We start from the raw sequence: 27,968 nt of genomic DNA, 5'->3' as shown, positions 1-27,968 counted from the left end.
GTTGTGAACGCAACAGATTGAAGTACAAAAGGAAAATACCCATTTCAAGAAGCACACCGGTGGTTTACATTAGCATTTTGCTTCCAAAACCAAAATGATAAAGTATGATGGAGTGTGAAATCCAAGTACTCTTTTAAATCCATGTCCAGTTATTGTGCCATATAAAAATAAAAGGGACCATATAGTTGACTGTTTTTACTATTGCTTGCCAGTATAACATATGAGGGAAGAGTAATTTACCATCTGACAAATCTTTCTCTCATAAACTTATATGTGTTCATATATTAGAATATCAATTCTTCACCACCGTCCTCTCTATAAATGATAGGCATTGCCTATTTACAACACATACAAAAATGTGTCAGCATCCTGCATTACAGAATTAGGATTTTGGAAACAAAATATGGACAGTTGAATAAGGCTCATGATCGACACAACAGAAAAGAGCAATTGTTTGCTTTGTGCAGGTTAAGCATGGCTGGCCATGTATCATGGGGACCTCTAGCTCAAGATGTATTTCCCAAATATCCATATTAAAGCACTGAATATGAGACATTGACTTAACCCAGCTTATAAAACTATCTTCCTCAGAGATGGAGTATTCAACCCTTGCTTCTTACTGCATTATACTTTTCCATCGTCTCAAACACATCTACAAGATTTTATGGACTGTGAAATTAGATGAACTACTATGTGCCCTTTGTAGGGTTGGCAGAGAAATTCATTCAGTTTGCATTTTAAGGAGAACCTTCCTAATTTCGTACTTTCAAACTGATATGCCCTAACTCAAGTATTCTTCAAAATTCATACTCCTCTAATTTTTTAATAGAATCCTCCAATCAAAACCCACACAAAAGTGTGGATATTAGAGAAAAGCATGTGCGCACACACACACACACACACACACACACACAGGTATATTAGTGAAAATATTAAAAATACGTTATATTAGGGAAATGGCTGGCAAAAATGTGTATATTAGGCAAAATTGAATAGAAAATGCATGTATTAGAAGAAATATACAGAAAAATGCATGCCAATTTTCATGTGAACTTTTTAAAAAGTTCAAGACAAATCAAGTTTAAGAATTAAGATTAGAAAAATGAGTAACTGAGAGAAACCAAAATTGACAGATTCTTTCAATCCATAGTCATTTGCCACATCAGTAGTCTGTGAACTGCATGCGGTGTCTTAACCCAATAGGGTGGATACATTTGACTAATAAGCTGACACCAATACATTTTTTAAAAGAGGATATGTCTAAATAAGGATGGGTGAAATCCAACCCTGCATACAAGGACCTCCCCATCTCCTGCCCCCAGTCTCATCAACCCCCAAAATCTGCTCTGGAGGGTCCCCAAGACTCTGGAGAAGATTGGGGGCAGCAGCACAGGGAAGGGGAATTCGTTCCACAGGCAGATGCTGTTGTGTCAGCAGACAGACACAATTGGATTTCATCCAATATGTTTTTCTAGCTGAAGACAGAGATTTGTCCAAGTGCTCAACACTCTAGCAGTTTGTAGTTATTGTCTAGCTACTTAATCGTTCTATCTCAAGTGGCAAAAAAAATGATACTAGAATTAGGAACACAGGAATCTGCCATATACACAGACAGTTTACCCCAGTATTGTCTATTCTGATTGGCAGCCGCTGCCCAGAGTCTCAGGCAAAGAAAAGATTATTTCACTTCATGCTTAAGATCATACAAACTTTTATTGCTTCAGCATAAAAACTTGAGGTAATAAATGGTGGTAGTGGGTGGGGAGAGCTTTTGAAAGCCTGGGGGAAATTTATTTCTTGTTTATTAGCTGAAAATGGTTAAAAGCTCAAATATCGCCAAGATAGGCAAAACCAATGATTTAGTCATGGCCCTCTTCACGGTGAAATACACTTTTACACTAGCTTTGCCAGCAGATGAACTTCTATAAGTTATTCATATATGCAGACTTCCAACAACAGCAAGAAACAAGATCATCCTTCATATTATCATCTTCCTGTTTCCACTGATTTCTGGAATACACAAAAAAGAATTAGGGCACAATTATGTACTGAATTCATATGACAGAGATCCATTATAATTTGTAATGAATCTGAAAACTAAATGGGTGAACTTAAAGGAATCCTCAGTGTTAAGGAAAATCAATTTAGAACTATATAGACTATCATCTGACTTAACAGAGTATCATAAGATCACAGATAAATAGTTTAGCATCATCTGACCACTGGCCAATGTTATACCAGAAAAGAGTAATTTTAGTGAACTACGAAATGCATCTCCTTTTAAATAAGAGGTGTACAGGGCATTTCACACTTCCATTTAGTTTGGACAGCAAAAAAAAAATAAAAATCACAAAGTAGTTTCCAGGGTGGAAGCCATGTTTGTCTGTTGCAGCAAAAACAACAAAGCGTCTTGTGGCACCTTAAAGATCAACACAGTTATTTTGGCATAAGCTTGCATGGACACCGTCTGGTGCACTGATGAAGTGGACAATGTCTGTGAAAGCTTATTCTTCCATAAATCTGTTAAAGAATAGATCATTTCCTTCTTTTTTCCTTCAGGACTGCATAGAATAGTGATATTTTGAAAGCCCATGTTAGGGTTCATGCCACGGAAAGTGTATAATTTAAGGTCCAAAATGCTAAGTTGTCCATGACATGAACACTTGGGTGCATTATGTGAGTCCCAATTAACAGAAGTTATTGCACATAGTAGAACAATTCAAAGAGTATGTCTCTGTGTTTCCCCCTAAAATTCATGGTTTGACTCTTCTCCAAGTTCTAGTGGAAAGCAGTTAAATCATCAGATCAATCTGTCCCTTGTTTCTGCTGTCCAGGCTGCCTGTGAATCCAGTGCACACATGTGGGTTATATGGGCACACTAGACAGGGAGCTCTGCCACATCCCTTGAACCAGAGGAACACAGCAAAATGAGACGTTTCGTTTGGTGCCAGACTTGCACCATAGCCCTAGGAGCAGTTTCTGCAGGAATTACAGTGCTCAGAGCTGACACCTGAGCCTCCATGGACAGCTGGGAGTCTAAAATGACCCCCAGGCTGTGGACCTGGTCTTTCAAGGGTAGCTGTACCCCATTCAACATCAGGTCACCATCCCCCAACCTACTCTTGTCTCCCTCCAAAAGTACCTCGGTCTTGCCGGGGTTCAGCTTCAGCTTATTCAGAGACCCCCTCAAGCACCTCAGCCAGGGAGTCAGTCGTGCAGCGGGGTGGATGGTACATGAGCAGAATCCCCAGACTGCCCAACCTCCAGTACATGCACTCAGCAACCTTGGTCTCCCATAGGGATGGGGGAGAATTTCTCCCCGAAACTTCAGGGGGCCGAGTGCCAACGTGTTTGGCCCCCCGAAGTAGTTTCGGGGAGAAATTCTCTGCACCGCCCCCCGCCCCCCCCCCCGGGACGGGACTTACCTTTCCCAAATGTCCCTCCTGGCGGCGGGTCCCGGCGGCGGTTCGTCAGGTCTTTGTCAGGGGCGGGGGCGGCCGCCGCCGCCATTCCAATAAAAGTAAAAAAAAACACGCCCCCGTGATAGGCTACATGAAGATTAATGTAGCCTATCACGGCTAGATTTGCAAAGTCAGCCATGATAGGCTACGTTAACCGTCACGTAGCCTATCACGGGGGCGTTTTTTTTTTCTTTTATTGGAATGGCGGTGGCGGCTGCCCCCGCCCCTGACGAAGACCTGACGAACCGCCGGCCGGACCCGCCACCGGGAGGGACATTCGCCAAAGGTAAGTCCCATCCCGGGGGAGGTGCGGGGTGCGGGGGGTGCGGAGAATTTCTCCCCGAAACTTGTTCGGGGGGCCGAACACGTTGGCGCTCGGCCCCCCGAAGTTTCGGGGAGAAATTCTCCACCATCCCTAGTGCAGCGGCCTCGGCCAGCCAGGTCTCTGTAATACATGCCAGGTCTGCACCCTCATCCAGGATCATGTCGTGGATGAGGGATGTTTTCTGGGTAACAGAGCTGGCATTGCAGAGCAGCAAACGAAGGCCCGAAGATGGAGTCAAGCCTCCCCCAGCCATCCTTTGGCTCTGGACAGGCCCGGAGCAGGGGACAGATACTACACATCTCTCCCTTGTTCCCCTTACCTGGCATGGCCTGCCCTTAGCACTCCACCAGCACCTGCCGCCAAGCCTCTGTATAGTCTGGCCCCCAACACTGCCCCCACTGCCTCCATCAGTTGGACACATGCCCCCTTGCTTCTGCCTATCAGGCAGGCTACCCACCCCTAAAAACACAACAACCCCCCAACCCCCCCCCCACCAACAGTTAAACAAAAATCAAAACAAATCATCCCCTGTACCAATAGTAGCTCTCCCAAGCCACCTCAGCCAGCCAGCTTGTATGGTCCCTCCAGGAGGAACAGGTGGCAACAGTCAGCAGCAGCTGGCTCAGTACCTAGGGGCCTGGTCCTGCAGGGAGTGGCGGTCTGCCTGGCAGAAGCCCACAGGAAGAGTGGTGGTGGTGGTGGCGACGGCCAGAGCAGCAGCAAACAGCAGGCACTCCCTCGTCCTGGATGGTGGCTGTCCTACAGGTACTGGGAGCAAGCTTGGAGGTGAAGACCATGCTGTGTAAAAGTAGGCTGTGTTTCTTTTTCCTGCATGGGTCCATGGGAACCAACATTGCAATATAAGGCCTGAATTAAATGTAGGGATGTACGAAAGTCACTTACCTTTTTGCAGAATCTTTCACGGTGTGGGGGGGGAGGCGCTCCGTCCCTCCCCCCAAAATCCTCGATGGGGGGGGAGGCGATCCGCTCCTCCCCCCCGGAATCCTCGACAGCCATTTGCGTACAGCCAGACAGCCGTGATAGGCTACGTAAGAATTTACGTAGCCTATCACGGCTAACCTAAAAACAACAACAACGCAGCATACACAAATGGCGGCGGCTACGGCAGCCGCCATTTGCGTTCTCTATTTTTTGCCGATTTATCTTACATAAATATTTACGTAAGCTATTATGGCGAAAAAAAAGGAACGCAAATAGCGTCCACTACGCTATTTGCGTTCCACTTTTTTTTCGCCGTTTTATCTTACTTAAATATTTACGTAAGATAAATTGGCGAAAAATAGAGAACGCAAATGGTGGCCACTGTAGCCGCCGCCATTTGCGTACGCTGCATTGTTGTTGTTGTTGTTTTTAGGTTAGCCATGATAGGCTACATAAATTCTTACATAGCCTATCACGGTCCAAGGACGGCAATGGCAGCAGCAGCAGCCCTGCCGCAGCTGGCCAGGAGACCAGCTGCCGGAGCTGCCTCCGAATCTGCCGCATCCGCCCCAGGTAAGTGCCATCCCAGGGGGATTCTGCGGGGGGGCGGGGGGCAGGAGGCCGTTCCATCACGGATTCAGGGGGGGCAGATTCTTTAGAATCCAGCCTCACTGGAATCCGTGGCGGAATTCTCCACCATCCCTATCTAAATGCTGTGGGGCAGGTACGAGGAACATATCCACGAAACTCTGCATGCACATGCTGCAAGATCAGCAACAGGGCCTGACCTCAAATGGACAGCTGCTGAGCTCCAGGATGCCAGAAAGGCCCAGAAAGCAGTGGCCTTCACTGCCTGCCTTCTCTCTCTCTCTCTCTCTCTCTCTCTCAGTGGCAGTAGCAGCATAATTGCTCCCACCACCTCTCTAAATTGTGTGTACTATTAAGTAAGGTGGCCCAGTAATGGAGTGGTTGAACCTAAAATTGTGCACTTTGAGTTATAAGTACAACTTGACCCATACTAAACTTTATACAGAGATAGATAGATAGATATAGATAGATAGATAGCCTGCTCCAGTTGGACTCCCCCCGCCCCCCACAGGGCTAAATGACATCCATGGCCCTGCGGGGAAGAAGAAGGCGCGAGGCAGCAAGCAAAGGGAACATCAGGGCCTGCTCCAGTTGGACTGCCCCTCCTTTGGGAGATGAGATGGGGGAACAGGGCCATCCCACCAGCCCTGCTGACAGTTTACCTAATTCTTTTTTCTGCCCTCCCCATTGCCTTTTCCTTGTGTGTCATGTCTTTTTTAGATTGTAAGCCTGTGGGCAGGGACTGTCTTTTTTCATTGATTGTAAGCCGCTCCGGGAGCCTTTTTTGGCTGAGGAGCAGGATAAAAATACAATAAATAGATTAGATAGATAGATAGATAGATAGATAGACGCACACGCGTGTGCACACACACACACCTGTAAGCAATGTGACCCAGCAAGCAGGAGACTGACAAATGTGTTTTAGTCCACAAGCCCAGACATTTTTTTTTTGTCACCAAATGTGATAAATAATGCTGAATGTGATTTCTTTTAGCAAGGATTACACCCTAAAGGGTGGAAAATAGGTAGTAAACCTAGAGCAATCACACGGTTTTTTGTCTAACCTCAGTAAAAAATAAGTCTCATCCAGGGCCAGCCCTGCCATGCAGCAAGGTGAAGAGTCCAGTTTATGGCAGCACCAGTGGGGGTGGAGGGGAGGGAAGATAGAAGACCCGGAATGCTTTGTGTGGTCACCAACCACTCCAGTGAAGCGTCCTCTACGAATTCCACAGCACTGAGTCCAGCCCACTGGCAAGTTGGGCACCAGACTCTGTCAAGCATGCCGCCATCATGTCAATAACAGTCACTGCTTCATTACTGAGAGAGAGGGCAGGTGAGCAAGCAGTGGTTGCTCCTCCCAGTTGGTACTACAATGTACTTGTTCACCCAGCAGGTGAGTAATCACTGCTCTCTCACCTACCTTCTCCCTCCGGGCAGCAACGGCAATGGCTGCTGCTCCTAGTACTTGCGTGAGTGACTGGCAGTTGCATATGGGGACTTTGCAAGGCATCTTGCCAAGAGTCCCACAAACGCTTGTGTGGAATCTAATTTAAATCAGATCAGCTGCTACATGGGCAATGTGGTTGACACATCGTTCAGTCAGGGTATGGATTCCTGGCACGTTCGGTGCATGTGAACATTGTGAAGTAGCAGAAAACTTGATTGAAAATGAGTTGCCAGGCACATACCACACAGATAGGTTCTTTTGCCTGCATGCATCACATTTAAATTGGGCCTAAGCTGGAAATGTTGCATTCTGGAAATGTCGCATTCACTTGAATGGAATTCTGCCAGAGCAGATAATTGTTTTCTGTTGTGATAGGCAAACCCTCCTGGGCTTGATTAGTAATTGGGCTCAGTTCACTGAGCTATTTTCCTGAAATGATGGAAAATAGCTTAGTTATTTCAAAGCCCAGTAATGACCCCTTTTTGGACTACAGTATACTTCCACTGACATTACTGGGAGCAGAGTGGAGTCTGAATACCCACCTGTAACCCACAATCTGTTCCTTGACCCCCAAACCTCTTCATCTTGCTGCTGCTGTAGGTCTCGTCCACCTCACCTTACCTGGCCGGCATCAGCAGAACTGGAAGGGAGGTCTGCTTTTTCACTCCCTTCCCTTCCCTCTTGTTCCTTGGCGCATAGGTTGCAACTACAGTAAAGAAGGACAAGAAAGGCAAGTTCCATACCTACACCACAGCAAGGCAAAGGGAGGACCGAGAGGCCTGCTTCCAGAAAACAGATAATATCAATCTATATCACTGTCAATGATTTCCACTTTGTTTAGAATGCTGATGTAAACATCTGCCAAGCAAGCATATCTTAAAATTTGACAAACTGCACAGGCATTTCATCAGCATATAATTTCATCTCTAAAAAATGGCAAAGCCTAAACTCCAAATCCATGATTGATTTACCGAACAAACCCTCTGTCACCAGCTTGTTTGACTGCAAGCAGTCTCATAAATAGCAATCCTATTCAAACATACCTGAAGTTATATGCAATATTTTACTCCATATATGTAAAGCCCTTGCAGAGGGATGTACATTTCAGAGCTCAGTTGGGGGTCTTTCAGAAACACAGGAATGTTTCTGAGGGAGATTAACCCAATGGTTTCAAGCACAGGAATTCAGAGTAGTAGAACACCATATCTCATTGGCAAAATTGAGATTTCAGGTCTGTCCCTCCAAGATGTCTGGAAGGTAGATCTTGCCAGAAGGGCAAAATTTCAAAGCAAGATTTTTAAAGGAAGGTTTTATAGAGTTCCCATTATGCTGGATCTTGGTAATAGTTTCACCTGGACAGTGTTTTCACCACTTGTGAGATTAACCTAATGGAGGATGGCTTTTAGATAAAATGAGTTACAAATCATAAATGGAATCTCAAAGCAGCATAATTACCCTATTTTATGTACATCAGACTTTCACATCTAATTCATTCAAAAAATATTTTAGTATGGCACAAAAGGAACTCTGTTAGAAGTGTCTTTGGAGAACAAAATCATTGTTCTTTCCTAACCAATAATGCATACAAATGAAACTTAGCATTTCTGCATAGATTAAGGGCGGGGGGGAGAACAGGTGGCATGTTGCAGCATGCAGGACAGGTATACTTTTTCCAGTCTTCTGTTTAACACAATTTAGTTAAAGTCACTCTACACATTGAACAGAAGTCTCTTTTAAGATGTATGCATGAAATGTTTTTAAAACTCTCATCTCTTCGTTGCCCTGCTAGCCCCCACCCTACCCTCTTGCAAACTAATACTAGGGATGTCGGAGAATTTCTCCACGAATCTCCGGGAGGCCGAATGCCAACGCATTCAGCCCCCCGAAATTGTTGGAGAAACAGTCCGCCGCCCCCCCGGGATGGGACTTACCTCGTGCAAATGTTCCTTGCAGCGGTGGGTCCCGGCGGTGGTTCGGCGGCTGCGGCCAGTCTTCTGACCAGCTGCCGCCGCTGCCATTTCCAAGTAAAAAAAAAAGTGATAGGCTACGTAAAGATTTACGTAGCCTATCACGGCTAGATTTTCAAAAAACACCGTGATAGGCTACGTAAACCTTTACGTAGCCTATCACAGCTGACTTTGGAAAAAAAAAAGCGCGTACGCAAATCGCGGCGCCCATGGGCGCCGCCATTTGCGTTCCTTATTTTGGCATGGGTAGTCTACATAAAGATTTACGTAGACTACGGCGAAAATAAGGGCAACGCTATTTGCGTTGCCCTTATTTTCGCCGTAGTCTACGTAAATCTTTACGTAGACTACCCGTGCCAAAATAAGGAACGCAAATGGCGGCGCCTATGGGTGCCGCCATTTGCGTACGCACTTTTTTTTTTTCAAAGTAAGCCGTGATAGGCTACGTAAAGGTTTACGTAGCCTATCATGGTGTTTTTTGAAAATCTAGCCGTGATGGGCTATGTAAATCTTTACGTTAGCCTATCACTTTTTTTTTTTACTTCTTCCTGGAAGAAGAACTTCCACGGCGGAGAGGCGGGGCGCTCCCCCCCAGCCAGAATTTTGGCGGGGAGGGATGGGGCGCCTCCCCCCCGGCCAGAATTTCGGCGGGGAGGGATGGGGCGCCTCCCCACCCGCCAAGAATTTCAGGGGGAGAAACGGAGTGCCTCCCCCCACCGCAAAGCAAGCTGCGGGACCAGGTAAGGGACTTTCGTCCATCCCTAATTTTCCCTGGCTTGTCCAGACTTTGGTATTCTATGTGTTCAGACTCCTGTGTACATATATGGCTGCTGAGAACATAGTATCTAAAAAGTGAAAATACACAACCCACTACCCCTTTCTAAAAAGCTATGAGATTAGTTGAGCAATATATAGTGGCCATAGGACATTCAAGGAGATTCGTTGCCAGCTTGTCTCCTTGCTTTGGATTTGAATCTCTCTCTCTCTCTCTCTCTCTCTTTCTCACACACACACACACACACACACACACTATGAAAGGAAAGAGTTGTTATACAGTGGTGTTTAACCTTTGACATGCAAACCACACTCTTGATATCATCTGCCACTCATTGCTATTTATGTGCACCAACAGCATTGAATAAATTTAATTACCCCATCCTTTTGGTGGCTTGGAAGTTGGATAACATTCCATTTAAACAGCTTGAAAGTATGTACATTTTCTGAAATGTACAAGCTGATTGCAAGAGCAGTGAAAACCCACCCTAAGCAAGCAGCCTAATTTGATGAAAGCAAAGGATGACCAGTCTGTATTAAGTATGCACCATGTGCAATCTACTCCCATGTATATAGACCTACGTCCCATCCCAGTAACTCTTAAGACCACTCCAAAAATGACTTTTTTCATACAGATGTCAGGGAAAGGACTAAATTATGACTAAGGATATATTATAAATTTGTTTCAGTTCATTTTTTAATTAGGATTTACCCATTTTGCACCTTCTGGACCAAACATAGACTTGGATGCAATCTGTGGTCAAAGTCCATACATTTAGTATGTGTACATTTGAAAAATGTGCACAAAAAATGCATAGTTTTGGAAAATGCACACAAATACACTTTAATTGATGGGAGAAGAATGCATAAATTTCAAAGATGCGCACAATTTATGCATACATTTGGGAAAATATGCATGAAAGTACACATGGATTTTCATGCAAAACCATAAAAACCCTAAGCTTGCAATCTGATGCGTTGGACTCAAGTCAGAACCAGCTTTGAGATGGAATTCGGAGAGCTTTGACATGCTCAGGTTTTGCTGATTCGCACACCCTGAACCATCACATGAGAAGATCTTGAACCTTTCCATTTTACTGCAGCCCTGTGCTGACATTTGAATCTGTGCGTGCTGAAGCAATTTGGCTCACATACTCTCCTGCCCCAGCATACATTTCATACCCCTTAATGACCTCATTCACTGTGCAATCTGTCTACTCTGGATGAGGTATAGACACATTCAGTGGTATGTGTGTGGGATCTTAAGTACAGTCACTGGGGCAAGGAATGCATGCTGGAGAACAGAGTGCAAGAGCATAATCCTGATTCCCTTGCCATGGACAGACTCAGGGGGCCCTACAGGGGTACTATGTACACTGAGAACTCACCATGTTACAATTTCCCAATGATCAGTACACACTAGGGATGTATGAGACTTTGTTTATGCTTGCAAATAATAATAATGGGACATGTTTGCAACCCGGAATGCGAACACAAGCAGAGGATTATGTTCTCTGAAAATGTTTGCAAATTCCCAAGCTTGTGTTTGAAAAATGCATATTTTTTGCAAAAATGCACACTTTCAAACTTTACCTTAGGGGGAAAGTGCACATTTGGATGCACTTTTTAAAAATGCACTTTTCTCCATTCAAAATGCACACTTTTCCTGCTTCAATGAAATGAGAAAAGAGTGCAATTGAACATGGGAAATGAGAAGAGCTGAACTTCAAGGTGGTGTTCGGAGAACTCAGTGATAGCTTGTCTGCCCATCCCTAGTACATACAGCCAAAAATGTAATTTTCACTAAAAAGTATAAATAGGGATGAGAAGATTTCCCCCTTTCTATTATGGTATTGTTTCTCTGGTTTGCTCTGCCCTACATTCCACTCCTCCTGAATTCCAGCTTAATGAAAGAACATTTCTAAAAACTATTTGCAGAATCAGAGTGATGGTTTGCTACAGCTTTCAGTTCCTTCTCATCTCCCCACGCCCTGCTTGCCAATGTAATGTGTCCTGAACCTCTGCACTCCTGCAACAGAAAAGGCATTGGGATTTTTCTTCATCCACCCTAAGGGCGATGGATATGAAAGCTAAATTTTCCACTATTAAAAGAAAAGAAAAGAAAAGAAAAGAAAAAAAAAAGAAAAGAAAAGAAAAGCCCAAGCTGAGGAAGGAGGGAAATGTGGTCACAGAAGTTAATAGTTTTCCTGGTTGATTATTGTTGTTCTTTAATTGTTTTAAAGGGCTTTAAGCTGCTCTGAGCAACCCAAACACACCAGAAGGGTGAGGCATACATATTTCTACTAAAACAAAACAAATATTTTCAGCTGGTTAATGTTGTCCCGCTTGGATACTGTCTGCTGGATACAAAGAACGAATCTGTTCTGTCAATAAGTTTTGGTAACGTCAGAAAAAAAATATGAGTGGAATCTCTGAAAACGGGGCATCATCTCTCTCATGGGGCGCAGCCTCTCCAATGAGGGCCCCACTCCATCCCAGAAGTTTTTCAATAAATGCTTTGACTTCACCGTTTCTCTTTCTTGCTAGGGTGTGGTAGACTGGAATCCCTTTCGTGCCTCCAAGTATGATCAGATGTCAGCTGGCCTGTGGACAGACTGTAAGGGGTGGGCAGGCAGGGAGCTCGATGGGCTCAGAAGTAGGGATGGCGGAGAATTTCTCCCCGAAACTTCGGGGGGCTGAGCGTCAACGTGTTCGGCCCCCTGAACAAGTTTCAGGGAGAAATCCTCCGAACCCCCCCACCCCCCGCCCCCCTCCCCCGGGACGGGACTTACCTTCGCCGAATATCCCTCCCGGCGGCGGGTCCGGCTGGCGGTTCGGCGGGTGTTCGAGCGGGGCGGGAGCAGCAGCCGGTCTTTCGACCGGCTGCCGCCGCCACCATTGCAATGAAAGAAAAAAAAAAAACGCCCCCTGATAGTCTACGTGATGATTAACGTAGCCTATCACGGCTAGATTTGCAAAGTCAGCCGTGATAGGCTACATCAATCGTCACGTAGCCTATCACGGGTGACTTTAAAAAAAAAAAAAAGCGCGTACGGATAATGGCGGCCCCCATAGGGAGCCGCCATTCCCGTTCCTTATTTGGTCGCTGTAGTCTACGTAAAGATTTACGTAGACTACAGCGACCAAATAAGGAACGTGAATGGCGGCTCCCTATGGGGGCCGCCATTAGCGTACGCGCTTTTTTTTTTTTTTTTAAAGTCACCCGTGATAGGCTACGTGACGATTGATGTAGCCTATCACGGCTGACTTTGCAAATCTAGCCATGATAGGCTACGTTAATCGCCACGTAGCCTATCGGGGGGCGTTTTTTTTTTTTTAACTTTCGCGTTCGCAGCCGGGAGAGGCGGGAAGCCTACTCCCCGGCCTGAATTTCGGCCGGGGTGAGGCGGGAAGCCTCCCCCCCCAGCCTGAACTTGGCGGGGGGAGCAGCGAAGCACCTCCCCCCCACCGCGAACAAGCTTCGCCGAAAGGTAAGGGACTTTCGTCCACTCCTACTCAGAAGCAGTAGCCCCCTCCTTTCTGCTGCCAGGGTGTATCAGCCAGTTGGGCCAGGGGGAGGAATGGGGAGGGGCAATGAGTTTTGCTAGGATGCTACCTGATAGAATTGGCCTATCAGGCAAAACAGAGTGGAGCGATTGGTCACATGGATTGCCAGGGGAAGGGATGGAGTCCAATATGCTGGCTGGCCCATGCAGGCCCAAGCTGTTGTTTCATGCAGCTCTCCTCTCGAGTGGTTCAGAATCAGCTGTGTCTGCTGAGGTCACATGCACACAATTTGAATCTGGGACCTCCTGCATGTAAAATGTGAGGTGTTCCACCTCCCTAAGCCTCCACCTGCTATCCCTGTGCTGCTGGTTTCTATGACGGGAGAATAACAAATGCCATATGATGTGCCCATTTCTTGCTGCTTGGTTAGGGAGCTGTTCCATGGGGTCTGAAGTGTAGGTTTGAAACCTGGCAGCTCTCTCTCTCTCTCTCTCTCTCTTTATGTATTTATTACATTTATATCCCACCTTTTTTCCTCCTAAGGGGCCCAAGGCAATGCACATAATCCTCCTCCTCTCCATTTTATCCTTACAACAACAACCCTGTGAGGTAGGTTGGGCTGAGAGTTTGTGACTGGCCCAAAGTCACCTAGTGAGCTTTCATGGCTGAGTGGGGACTAGAGCCCGAATTTCAAGACTCCCAATCCAAGACTCTAGCCACTACACCACACTGGCTCTCTTTTACCTCCGACATGGTAGGGTGTGTTTTTTCCCCAAGTGTGCATTTCTCCCCTTCCCCCTGGTGGGACTGGAGCTCTCATCTCCTGCTTCCCAAACTGGGGCCCTATTGAATGAGCGACTGGGCACTGCCGCTATCACTGTGCGCCTGTGATTCCCCTTGTTGCTTGTCCTTTTGGTTGCCTGGCAAAAAATTATTTCCTGCTCTGGGTGGTCTTGAACCCCTTGAGCCAGGAGGACTGTGTACATAGTCTGCAGGGAATGATGTGAGTGCTGTGTTGTGTGGGCTCTCCTTCCTTACCTTTGTGTGTTGTTGTTATCCAAAATGGTGATTGTGAGCAACGTAAGGGGAATTGAGCCACCGCCTGCAGGGACTGGCAGTAGAAGAGTTGTTGCTGGTTGAGCCACTGGGGCTGACCAAGTGGAGGTGCAAAATGGCCCGAAGTCATTCTGCATGTTGCTGTTGCATATGTGGTAATGCAGAGGTGTGTACTGGGGACATGTCAGGAGATCACTGGATCCCTCCATGTGTGGGCATATGTGGCTGTTTTCACTGGTTCAGTCCCCAATTGGTGGTCTTTGGCACTGTTCCAGGAATGCCATTTTTACACCATTGTAGTTCTTTGTGGTTGTAGGGCCCCCCCCACACACACACACACCTCGCTCCTGGGCTGAACATGTCTTACCCCCTGGAGTAAATTGTGTTTACGATTGCTCTGAATGGAATGAAAAAGTGCAGGCAACTGTGCATAGACTGCACTCTCCAAAAATCAGAGCCAAACAAAAACAGAGCAATTTCTAATTCCTAATGTGCCAGTTCCGCTTCAAGAGCCAGAGCAGGTAATTTGGAACTCCAAAGTTTGGATTACAGAAATTTCCAAAACATCCCTAGCGGACCCGAATTCCCCCCCCCTCCCCCAGACCACACCTGTGTAGGAAAAACATGCAAAATGGCCCTAAGCTCAGCCAAGAGTGCCATCCATTCAACAACATGCTTAGATATGAGGAATGCAGAAAGTAAGCAAGGCTGTTTTTATTGGCACTTTCACAACTTAGTCACTGTCTCTATTTGAAAACTCTTTCAAAACCATTGGAAAATTGTTCCCTATATGGACTCAGAAAAACCTTTCCACAAGGCAATCACCTTGGGCAGCAGATTCTGAGAGGTATTAAGGGTGGCAAATTAAATGTGTGTGTTTTTAAGTTTTTAAAGAGCCCTGCAGAGTGGCAGGTGAGACCTCCATTATGCACAAGTTTCCTAGAGTGGTTACTATATGGATGTGCCATCTTGTCAAGCAAGAAGGCAGTTTAGGAGGGGAGGTAACTTAGCCATTTTATCTCTGACAGTCTTCTGACAGGGTTGTGTCATTAGGTTGAGGAGGTCATGATTCTAAAGTCCTTCTAGCTGACTTTGAATGGTGCATGTTATATTTGTTTTCTAGACTTTATGTAGGCAAAAGACGTAATGTGTGTGGGGGGGCAGGGTAAGGTAGGCAAAATGAGTATTTTACTTGTGCTTTTGAATGTTACACCCTTTCTCTCTATTGCAAACTTTCATGCAATGTTGGTTTGAGGTGCAGAAGACAAAAAGTTGCCTACCAAGAACAAGGGATTGAACGAAACCATTGTAGTTCTTTGTGGTTGTAGGGCCCCCCCCACACACACACACACCTCGCTCCTGGGCTGAACATGTCTTACCCCCTGGAGTAAATTGAATCCTACGGGGAAGGGAGATGTAATGTTGGGGGTAACAATGGACGTAGGCGCATGCACTGCAATGGAGAGAACAGCGCTGATAGCGCCCAATAATAGTCTTCAGACACATGTAGGAAGAAAGCCAGACTATGAAGCACATGGTCTTCGATGTCTATATACTAATGCCCAGAGTATGGGAAACAAACAGAATGAACTTGAACTCTTAATACAGGAGGGAAATTATGACTTGATAGGTATAACTGAGACTTGGTGGGATGACTCTCATGACTGGAATACAGCAGTTGAAGGATATAACTTGTTCAAAAAGAACAGGAGGAACAGAAAGGGAGGCGGGGTTGCACTGTATGTGAAAAATACATATCTCTGCACAGAAATACAGGAGGAGGAGCTTGGTAGCCCCATCGAGAGCATCTGGGTTGAAATAAATGGAGCAAAGAATAAAAGGAACCTGGTGGTCGGAGTCTACTACCGGCCACCCAATCAAGGAGAAGCCAAGGATGAAACTTTTGAAAAGCAAATAGCCAATGTTTTAAGGAAGCATGATGTAGTAGTAATGGGGGACTTCAATTTCCCCGATATTTGTTGGGAGACAAATTCTGCAAAACATGGCCCCTCCAGGAAATTCCTGACTTGTGTGGCGGATAACTTCCTCCTACAGAAAGTAGAGGAAGGAACTAGAGGATCGGCTATCCTTGACTTGATCCTAACCAACAGAGATGACTTAGTGGATAAAGTAGCAGTTACAGGAACTCTGGGGGAAAGCGACCATGTTGTACTTGAGTTCTTGGTTCTAAGGGAAGCAAAAGCCGAGTGTACTCAAACGCGTACCCTGGATTTTAGGAAAGCTGATTTTAATAAACTCAGAACAATGATCAGTAAGGTCCCATGGCAAACAATGCTAGCGAGAAAAGGAGTCCAAGATGGGTGGGAACTTTTAAAAAAGGAAATTCTCAAGGCACAATCACAAACAATTCCAACAAGAAGAAAAGGTGGAAGACAACAGAAGAAGCCAATGTGGCTTCACAAAAAGCTTAGGGATGACCTGAAAACAAAAAAGGACACATATAAGAAGTGGAAAGAAGGCCAAGTAACAAAGGAAGAGTACAGGCAGGTAGCACAGAATTGCAGGGATGGCGTCAGGAAGGCTAAAGCGGAGAACGAGGTGAGGTTAGCGAGGGATGCTAAAAACAACAAAAAGGCTTTCTTCAGCTACGTGCATAGTAAAAGGCAGAGGAAAGAAATGGTTGTTCAGCTATTAAATAAGGATGGCAAAATGATAACAGAGGACAAAGAAAAGGCAGAGGTGCTCAATTCCTACTTTGGCTCAGTCTTCTCCCAAAAGAGGGTCTATGACCCCCCTGGCAAAGGCGAAGTACAGGCTGAAGGGGCAGGATTGCAGCTTGAGATCGACAGGCATATGGTCAAGGAACACCTCATTACTTTGAATGAGTTCAAATCTCCAGGGCCAGATGAACTGCATCCTAGAGTAATAAAGGAACTGGCAGAAGAACTCTCAGAACCGCTGTCTATTCTCTTTGAGAAATCATGGAGGACCGGGGAAGTGCCAGATGACTGGAGGAGGGCTAACGTTGTCCCTATCTTCAAAAAGGGTAAAAAGGAGGAACCTGGGAACTACAGACCAGTCAGTCTGACATCAATCCCTGGGAAAATTCTGGAGCAGATCATAAAGCAATCCATCTGGAAGCACCTTGACAACAATGCCGTGATTACTCGAAGCCAACATGGATTTGTCAAAAACAAGTCCTGCCAGACAAATCTGATCTCATTTTTTGATCAAGTCACCTCCCTTGTAGACCGTGGGAATGCTGTAGACATCATATACCTCGACTTCAGCAAAGCTTTCGACAAAGTGCCCCATGATATCCTGATGAGCAAACTTGCTCGAAGTGGGCTAGATGAAACAACGATCATGTGGATCCACAGTTGGCTACAGAATCGGACTCAAAGAGTGCTTATCAATGGGACCTTCTCAAGCTGGGGAGAGGTAACGAGCGGGGTACCGCAGGGCTCAGTCCTGGGCCCAGTGCTCTTCAACATTTTTATTAATGACTTGGAGGAGGAGGTGCAGGGAATGCTGATCAAATTTGCAGATGACACAAAATTGGGAGGGATAGCTAATACTTTGGAAGACAGAAACAAAATTCAAAGTGATCTGGATAGACTGGAGTGCTGGGCAGAAAACAACAGAATGGCATTTAATAGGGACAAATGCCAAGTTCTGCACCTAGGAAAAAGAAACCAAATGCACAGTTACAAGATGGGGGATACGTGGCTCAACCACACTACGAGCGAGAAGGATCTTGGAATTGTCGTCGATCACAAGCTGAATATGAGCCAACAATGTGATGTGGCTGCAAAAAAGGCAAATGCTATTTTGGGCTGCATTAATAGAAGCATCGCTTCCAAATCCCGGGAAGTACTAGTTCCCCTCTACTCAGCACTGGTTAGGCCTCATCTGGAGTACTGTGTCCAGTTCTGGGCACCACACTTTAAGAAGGATGCAGACAAGCTGGAGAGGGTTCAAAGGAGGGCAACAAAGATGATCAGGGGACTGGAAACAAAGCCCTATGAAGAGAGACTGAAAGAACTGGGCATGTTTAGCCTTGAGAAGAGAAGACTGAGGGGAGATATGATAGCACTCTTCAAGTACTTGAAAGGTTGTCACAGAGAAGAAGGCCAGGATCTCTTCTTGATCATCCCAGAGTGCAGGACACGGAATAATGGGCTCAAGTTACAGGAAGCCAGATTCCGGCTGAACATCAGGAAAAACTTCCTGAGTGTCAGAGCAATACGGCAATGGAACCAATTACCTGGGGAGGTGGTGGGCTCTCCCACACTGGAGGCCTTTAAGACGAGGCTGGACAGCCATTTGTCAGGGATGCTCTGACTTGGATTCCTGCATTGAGCAGGGGGTTGGACTCGATGGCCTTGTAGGCCCCTTCCAACCCTACTATTCTATGATTCTATGATTCTATGATTCTATGAAACCTTCAGACGACTTCCAACTGTCTGCAATTTCATTGGTGTTATATTTGTGGTCCTCTGGAGAGTTGACACAAAATTTTGTGCTATGGAAGTTTTCATGGCACTGATAACTCAGTCTGCAGGCTATTTGGTCAAAATAGGCAGGTTTGGACCACTGTCAGATTATGTTCAAGTTTTATTTAGCAACATGCACTATAGCCTCTCATTTGATTCATGTATGGAAAGTATATAACATTTTGGGCCCAAGTATGTTGTCAAGGAAACATTACATAGAAAAATGAGACAGGGCATGGAAACGGAGATTGTTCAACAGCAGGCTACCTGCACTCTTAATAGCAAGTTTGCCTCAAGCTATTTTAGTTGATCTGTCCTTCCCCCAAAAGGAAAAAAACAAAAAACAAATACACTTTTGAAATGCATACAATACATGGAAGATGTTTTGTTTTGCCATCTTTTATGCAGCTTTACAAGACAGACCTATTTTCAAAATGTTTTGATGTCATTGCAGACTTCACCTCACCTTTTGCACCCTTAGCACTAAAAAAAAAGGGGGGGGGGTAATTCACAACTCTCAGTCCCACTCCCAGTTCAGAGAGATTGGGAATTTGTTCACAAGAGCCTATTGTCCCTAATGCCTGCTTTCAGGCTACTCTCATTACGGGACCAAGTAATTCAAAGAGTTCTAGGGAAGAATCAAGGCTGCTGTACAAGGACAGAGCCTCATGGAACTTCAGGGGCAATTCTCAAACATGCCTGAACATACATACACACTCCTCTTCCTTACATATAGAATTCCTGTGCCCTCCTACCTTTCAGTTCTGTGCATGTGTATTAATTAATCTGGAGGCAGGGTCAGCCTGGATCTACATTTAATTCATTGCTGGCTACTAGTTGTGATAGATAGATAAGAGTCAGTGTTAACATCTTTCATTTTATGCTCTTTGTAGTTAAGGTGTACATTAACAGCTGAAGCTTTCCAAACATGGAGATTGTGTGATTGCAAGAACTGCTTGTTATACAATTTCCCTGTTAAAGGTACAGGACAGGAGGACGCAGTTCTATTTATGGTTCATAGTTTCCACTTAAAGAACAGAGCAATATAGTCCTGCCAAAATGTGGAATCTCTTCCAACAGAAAGTCAAACCAAGATGCAAAAACCTCTCGTGACACCCAGTGATCTATCAGGTAAGGAAACACAACTTGTGTACTTCCAAAGAAGAATGGCATCATCCCCACCCCAAAGAACCAAAGCATAGAAAGACTTCACATCTGAAGGCGTTTCCTTATGGAATTCTAATCTTGATTCATCAGAGCCAAAGCCACACCTTCTCCTATTCGTGGAAGTAATTTTTGATGGTGATCCAGATTTGAGATGGAGTAGAATTCCTTTAGGAGTACAGAGTGTGTGGTAGAACCTTCAGAGGAATACAGATTAAATATCTCTTCAAAGTGGGCTACAGATCCTTTAAATATTCTGGCTTTAACATTCTTGGACAACGAACTGGCTCGTACACTCAAGAGTGATGTACATTCTGTACTGGCTTGCTGGGATGCCTTTACTCATGGCTCTTGTTACAGACCTCTGCCATGTCTACAGCGGCCTGCCAGCTGAACAGAGATCTACCAAGAAAAAGACATAACTAGCAACATAAATTAGATGCCAAACCAGTGATACATGAAACATTACATGATTCACATTCGTTGACCGTTAGTAGTTTATAGTATGAACATATGCCATCATCTGGCACCTGTTTCTGTAAATAGCCTTGACTAATCTCAGACAAAAAGGCAATTGTCAATGAGATTCCTTACTATCAAACTGTGTACTGCTCACAGGATTTTGACCTCTATGGCATGCTAAGATGCAATGCAATTTATCTGGTCACTTTTGGATCTTATGTGTTTTTCTATCTACATTAATGTTTACATACAGCAATGCAAAATTGTGAAGATAGCCAATCCACTTAGCATACACATAGTTGACCAAAAGCAAAATGTGATTACAGCCAAAAATGCCTTGATGCGCCAGAGGGGCTGTATTATTATTTTGCGCCTGAATTTTCTCTGTAAGCAGAGACAAATGCAAGCGATCTATAGCTGGCAGAAACTTAGTAGCACACTCAGGCGTCCCTCTGTGTTCAGTCGCCAAAGCCCACCGAGCCAATAGTCTAGCCTAGCCTTCCACTCATCCATCAGTTCAATTACTCTCTAATAAAATAAAAACTAGCGCCTCCTAAAAAGTACAAGGCCCAGGACAGCAGTATGCCTGACACCCTGCCTACTTTGTGCTGACTCTACATTCAAGAGCAAACTTGTGAAAACTGATTGGCCCCTACACCTTAATCCCACCTGACTGACTAAACAGGCACCCCCCCCAACCCCTAATTTCAGCAAAGCGATGAATACCTCAGATAAAATAGGAAGGTATTTCTGATAGGAAAACAAAATGGTTGTGATTTTAAAAGATATCTAAGTACTAGCTTCCCAACGTATATCAGAAATGAGTTTGACTATTCAATGGCCTCGTTTAGATTCTCAGTTCCTTAGTTCCCATAGTCTAGCAGCCAGGAATGAATGAGCAATGAAACTACATGCTCTACCCTCACCACACCTCTTCTCTTCCTTCCTTAAACCTGGCTGGTTTAACTAACCTGCAGTTATTTGTTGCATCTGAAACAGGGAGGGAACTGGGTTTAATGACAGTTTACTAACCAGGATCTTAAACCAGCTTCAAATTGTGATTTAAGATCCTGATTAGTAAAGGGTCATTAAGCCCAGTTCCCTGTTTCCGACAGAATTACTAACTGTAATTTAGTTAAACCAGAATTTAAACACTGAAGATGTGGAAGGAGGGAAATCTCATCCCTGTTGCTTGTTCATGGCTGCTAATCTATGGCTTTACTAAGCCAGGAATTGGAATGTAATGGACCATAGCCTTATTCTTGTACAAATTATGGTGGTAATCCTACACATTTGTAATTAAAAGTAAATCCCATAAAAATCCATAGGACTTACATCCAACACAACTGTAGATGAGATTAGGGGACAGTATCAAGGGGACAGCATGTGTTGCAAATTAAGTCAGCCAAGTTCTGTTTAGACTAGTGTCAAATGCCTACGCTCAGCCACTCAGCAAGACCTCCAGCTGAGTTATTCCAGATGCAATACAATATCTAAAACTGCTTTCCAGACTCTTTGACTTCAAAATAAATATTCACATTATGGCTACACTCTGTACCACCAACACACAAGGGGAAAGTGTAAAGCCTCTCTTATGTGCCTTTGGATTCTTTTTATTAGCATGCAGTTACAGAAATACAACAATTATGTCTACTGCCATCTACCCCAGCATGGAGGAAAGCTTTCTTTCAGTCAACAGAAATAAAGTCATGTAAGGTCAACTGAGGCACTGGTGCTATTCACCAAGATCACACAATAGGCCTACATATTAGCACTACCATACCAACTACACCATGAGGCAAATGCCATATGCATGTTGTTTATGTGCATTGTTCCCTAAACATGATGAAGAAACTGTAGTCAAGTGGGTCAAAACTATATACCTCTACAAAATGTAAATCAAAAGTTTGCCAACTCAGCCTATCAACAAGCTTGAAAAAGGGGGCAAGCAGGGAATCCAGAAAGTGATGGTAGGCTGATGTAGTCACAAGAAAAAGAGACAGTAATGGGTGCACTGCTGAAGGCCAAACTACACATGACATTAAACACATTGTTAAACATCATGCATAGCTCTTATAAATCACGAATAGTAAATTCTGGGCATGCCAATCAGGACCTGGATTGCAGCAAACAGCGATGGAAAATTTTCCTAATGACTTCAGCTATTTGCATTGGAATGGAAGGTCCCTTTGACACCAATTGGTAATTCCTTTCAAATGGAAATAGCAGTTATATATTTACATTCTATTTCTGGACTGTCACAGGGAAGGAAAGAGTTCAGCTTCCTTTCCGGTCTTCTGCCTCAGTTACAAGGTGAGCTCCATTTCCCCCCAAAGTCTTCTCTGACTCATTGTAATCTAAGCTGGGGTGCCTCCCCTCTATAATGCTACCACAGCTGTGACCCACGTGCCAGGGAAATGTATTTAATTTATCTAGCTCACCTTCAACACATGCCCTGGAGAACTATGCTTCATGGTACTGTTGTGCCTGGGACACAGCTGGAAGAACCGAGCTACAGTCACTTTTTTGGTAACTGAAGTTGCTTCAGCTAAAATTTGTAAGCTCAAGTGTTCAGAGTTCAAGTGTGAAGAACCTTTTTAAACACATCCAGAGCTGGTTCAGACATTGAGATAACTCATGGTTTATCATGATAGGAACAAAATGCAGCAAGCCTTGGGCTTACATGCTCCCCTGTCCACTCTCCTCCTGAAACTTAACTATGGTTTGCTTGAATTTGAAATGAGCCAACTTCAAATCATGAGTTATAGTTACGACTAACCACAGTTAAGACTAACCACAGTTAAGGGTTCAGACATAATGCTAAACTATGGTTAATTTATTTGGGTTTTTTTAAAAAAAAAAAAGCAATAAAAGTATCCATTCTCCTCCTTGCAGCTGTGCTAGAGGAGGAGAGGAGACACAACCTAGATGCTCATGTAATAAACCATGGTTTATCATGACATCTGAACTGGCCCAGTATCTGAAGGAGATGAAAGTCATATGTAAACTGATCCTTATGGTGCATGCTTATTGCCGAGAACACAGTGGGATTTACTTCTGAACAAACATGCATTAGATTGAGCTGCATATTAGTTCTTTTTCCTGTGGATCAACTTCTGTTTGATATCACATTCCTATTAAGTGGGAATAAAGAGGGTGAACCAACCACAAGCAATGTTAAAGTATAGAGAAAATGAGTCACTCCCTGAACAGTACATTTCCTCCAAAATAATCCCTGGAAATGGTCCGTCAAACCATCTATCAGTCTTTCACACTCCCATCCACACCCTCCCATGAATTGCTTCCTAAATTTGTCCAGCTTGTGGTAAACTGAAATTCCTTCTGATGACCAAGTCCCTGCTTACTACCATAACTTTTGATAGGACTCCCTTGTAATCCTTCCTTTCTACTTGAAAGCCACAGAAATATATTTAGTCCTCAAAATCTAATCTTCCCAGTGGCAGCCTTAGAGGGTAATGTAATATTGATAAGAAAACTACACTGGAAAAAAAACGAATCAATGGTCCTCTCTTTGTCCAACTTTGTCAACCTAAAGTGACAGCTTTGCACTACAAAAGTTCTGGGTTCAGAGCCTTTTAAACCCATCACTCCTTTCCAATGATACAGGACCTCTTTCACTCTTCATAATATGAGATAACTTAGTTGTAAAGTTTGAGCTGGGATGAAGGGAAAGTGACACACATGAAGCACTCAGGCTACAAAAAGCAAAGGCTTGCAAGACTGGGGAGTCTTATGGGAACCTTGCTCCTGTACTAACGCTAGAGTTGCCAGGTTTGAACCTGAAGACTGACGACATACCTTTATGCCCTCTGATGACATGGGGGACTCAGTAACTGCAGCTGTTCTGCAGCTTTGGACAAAATAAGCCAGTTCTTAGCTAGCAATTGGTTATCATACAAAACATAGCTCATTTCGTTAATTCCAGATACTCCACACATGATGATCAGAAACACAATATTTTTACAAATCAAGCAGCCCCAATCATATGCATGTTTATTCAGACTTAAGTCCCACTGTGTGCAACTGGGGCTTACTCCAAAGCATGCATTAGGATTACAAACTTAGGAATGTTAACCTCTCTCAACCGTTTCAGGAGCTTTAAAAGTATTTTTCTTAAATGATCTCTTGTTTACAGTGATGGGGTGGCACTGAAATGTTTCAGTGGCTGATATCCTGGGACCAATGGACTCTGAGCCTCAGCATTACAGAAAGCAAGGGAGATGGCACAGTTGATATATTGGAGAAGTACTCCACTATATCAACTGTGCCATCTCCCTTGCTTTCTGTAACGCCGAGGTTCAGAGTCAGGATATCAGCCACTGAAACCATTTCAGCTTCCGACGTGCTTTCATGTTTAAGAGCAAATACGACATTTCAGCTGAAAGTGAGCAGTCTCTAGGAAGGTCAAGAGCTCCCAGCATCTCTCTTTCACACCAGGATAACTAAAATATATTTCAAATAATAGGAAGGGTGCCATCCCTGGTGGATGCCATTACCAGCTCCCCTAGAAAATGCAGCAAACTGAAAACAATCCAGGATGGAGCTCAGACTGAATCACCAATAGAATTTCTTGTTTGTGTAGATGGGTTAAATCCCTCAAGGTAATCTCTGAATTTTGACTGTAAACATCTAAGCATTCGGTTTTGCCACGTAGGCCGTAGGGTGAAGACTGGGGTGATTAAACCTTTCTGCACTGAGAAATTACTAGCACCAGAAATCCATTCCAACTGTGCTTTGGTAACTCCCTGATTCAGAGAACAAGAAAAGGCTCCCCCCCCCCAAAAAAAATGTTTCAAACACAGGATGTGCAAAAACACCATCTGGGTGGAGTTTCACATGGCTACCTTCCCATTGAAACAGGGTCCTCAAAAGTGACATGTGCAGCATTACCATGCTAACATGTTTCTGCTGAAGCTATGTGCTATGTATCGGGGGGGGGGGTAATATTGCTTAGGGTGCAATGATAGGTGGCAGCCTCTGAACTTGGAGGTGACCACCTATCCAAAGCAAGGCAGGAGAGGCATTGGGGGGGGGGATCTTTCCCTCCGTGCCTCTCCTGCCCTGCTATTTTTCGCTAGACAGCCGTTTTTGCAGGGCAGGGGGGCAACCGGGAGAGGAAGCTGCCATACAACACATTGGAGGTGTCGTACTCGCAGCTCTGCTCTCCCCGCCCCGGAACACCCCTTTTCAGTCGCTCCATGCTCCTCTTCCAAGCGCTGATGGGGCTTCTCCGTGCTGCCTCTGAGGCAGCGTGGACGAGAGGGGAGGTCAGTTTTCTGGGAACCAACCTTGGAGAGCAGGCTCTGAGGTTGGTTCCCCGAAATGAGGATATTCTATGTCCCTCTAGACAGCATCTAGTGGCCACAGAATTGCTCCCTTAGTTGTTGTTTTTTTAACCTTGGCTGCTCCTGTAGAGTTAGCAGAAGCAGAAGTTGCTACTCCCAAGTTCTTCACTTCTGTGTGTGATAAATGAAGAACAGTTGTGCTTGAGTCCTGCTGATTCTTGCAATCATTCCCTCTACCTATACAACACTATAGATTCATGATATGCCACTACTATACTATACACAGAAGAGAGTGAATGGGCTTAAATGAAACACCAGTGAAGTGGAATGTCACTTCAAAAAAAAAAAATCAACAACCACGGGTAGCATCATGTTTAAATTATAGATAATAGCCGATATTAGTCCTATGTAGAGTACACTCCAGGAGAGAGCGCAGGACAGGAAGGCCTGGCGTGCTATGGTCCATGGGGTCACGAAGAGTCGGACACAACTGAACAACAACAACAGAGTAGACCCACTTAAATGAATGGAACTTAAGTTAGTCATGCCTAATTTGCATGTCATTCATTTCAATGGGTCTACTCTATGTAGGACTAACAGTGGATACTACGCTAGGCCTAAGATTGGCAACATGCAGACTCCTCTTTATCTCCTTGACTTCACTGATCTTGAATACCTACAAGCTGTATTAGTTTATTCCTCGGGATTTTAGCTTTGAAGTGAGAGAAACTACTCCCTCGGTAAAACCGAGGCATATCATATGCTTAAGAGAGGAGGAATGACAGCATCATTAATCTCCTCTCTGTTCTACTTGTCAAGTGAATAACTTTTCTAAAATAATTAAGTACCTCCATACTCTTGTCTGTATTTCCCCTTGTAAAAATATGAATTCTGAATGGACTATAAACACCTGCATTGCCAGTGTGAATTGGTTCCTTTCGGAGGCTAAGTCAGGGAGGCAGCTCAGGCAACTGAAACTTTATCCAGTGGAGAAGCATTACAGCTGCTTCCATTTACAGCTTTAATGGCATTTCCCTGTTACAAACAGCACTACAATCTTATGAGTTTATTAAAACCTGGAGACTGTTGAGGTGCATTAAGGGGAGGGGGGTGTTGCCACAAGCCCTCTTTTCTAATGCTGCATTCTGAAGTTTTCGATATGCCGTTAATAATCCAAGCCAGACTCCTCAAGCCTTCACAATAACATAAAAACGCAAGAGAAACAAAGTTTACGATCTCCTCATCTCCGTCCGAATGGTTGCCTTACACGCGCACCTCATTTTTTTTTCCAATGACAGCTAACTGAAACATTAATTCTTGTTCTGCCAAAACGTCTCTCCCCAATACGCTGCAAAAAATAGATAGATACACCCTTCAGTGCAATTAGCGCAAGCTGTAAATGCCTTTTGATCACAGGAGAAATAAATTCAGCTGCCGGCAGAGCGCTGCATGCCCAGCGCCGGACGGTACAGTAGAACATACAGTCTCGTTTGGCAGAGGAACCCGCGCGCAGCTGGCTACCAGACGGAACTTTCCCGACAGTGACTTCGGAGCCAGCCAGCCAGCCTTTTGCCTGGGTGAAGAAGCCCCCCCCCCCCCCGACGCCCTGGGAAAGCCCGGGTCTTTCCAGCAGTAAGCAACCCCCACGGGGCGAGAGCGGCCGAAGCGGTGGCCCTACCAGATCTGCTCTTGATAATGTCACCGAACTCGTCCGCTGCTGCAGCCTCGTCCTCGGGGCGCCCTCCGGATTCAGCCATCGCCAAGCGAACGCGCTGCAGACTCGCCCGGGCGCGCACGCGGCGAGAGCGGCTCTCGTCTCGCCCAGCCCAGGCTCCGCAGCCTCTCCCGAGCGAGCCCGCGGGCCGCGCGGAAAAGTTTTAAAAGGAGCGGCCGCCGCCCTCCGACGGCCCGGCCCGGCTCGGCTGGGCGGGGAGTCAGCCGCGCGTGGCGCGGGGGGCGGCGAGGGCGCGCCCCTCTCCGGGCAGGCGCGCGGTCGGGCTGGCAGCGGCGGGGCTGTCAGGCGCGGATCTCGCGGAACAGGTGTGCGTCCGCCTTAAAAATAGAGCCGGCGAAAGAGGCTCCCGGGCAGGCTGAAAGGCGAGAAGGCTCCCCGTCCAGCCGCCGCCGACTTGGGCCGCTCCAGAGAGCGCCCGTCCGGCCCGCACCCGATCGGGGCAAAGAGGAGGGACCAGAGAGCAAGTCGCCCAGAGAAGAGAAAGAGGGACAGGAATGATTTAGCAGCATCTCTCCCCCCACACCCACCCCAGCGCTCGCGTTAATACGAAGGACGGGCATGCGGCTTAGGGTGCATCTGAGTCTCTTACGACGTTCCCTCCTAAGGCTTCACCGACCGTACCCACGAGTTGGGGCTGGGATGGGCAGGGCAGGAAGGGCGCCTAAACGTCCGTGAGCATCGGAGTCGTGGGCATTTGTTTGTTTATTTAAAACAGTATGTCATTAAGATCTCAGGGCGGCGTACGGATAAAGTCGATTTAAACAATATGAAACAGGA

The 27,968-nt window shown here is 45.4% G+C and overlaps 1 protein-coding gene across 1 annotated transcript in view; it reads right to left on the bottom strand.

Annotated features, from left to right (window-relative positions):
- Window positions 1-27,638, bottom strand: part of DMD (dystrophin) — a 1,907,270-nt gene extending 1,879,632 nt beyond the window's left edge. Inside the window, exon 1 of the mRNA XM_084843968.1 lies at window positions 27,135-27,638. Coding sequence (XP_084700094.1) covers window positions 27,135-27,213 — 79 coding nt within the window. The 5' untranslated portion in view covers window positions 27,214-27,638. The remainder of the gene's footprint in view (window positions 1-27,134) is intronic.
- Between the last annotated feature and the right edge of the window lie 330 nt (window positions 27,639-27,968).

The sequence above is a fragment of the Heloderma suspectum genome, chromosome 3 (genome assembly GCF_057233095.1).
Source record: "Heloderma suspectum isolate Gila_16-S chromosome 3, 16-S_ref, whole genome shotgun sequence".
NCBI classification, from domain to species: Eukaryota; Metazoa; Chordata; class Lepidosauria; order Squamata; family Helodermatidae; genus Heloderma; species Heloderma suspectum.
The sequence above is the reverse complement of the archived record's forward strand: the minus strand, read 5'-3'. Positions and strand labels throughout refer to the sequence as shown.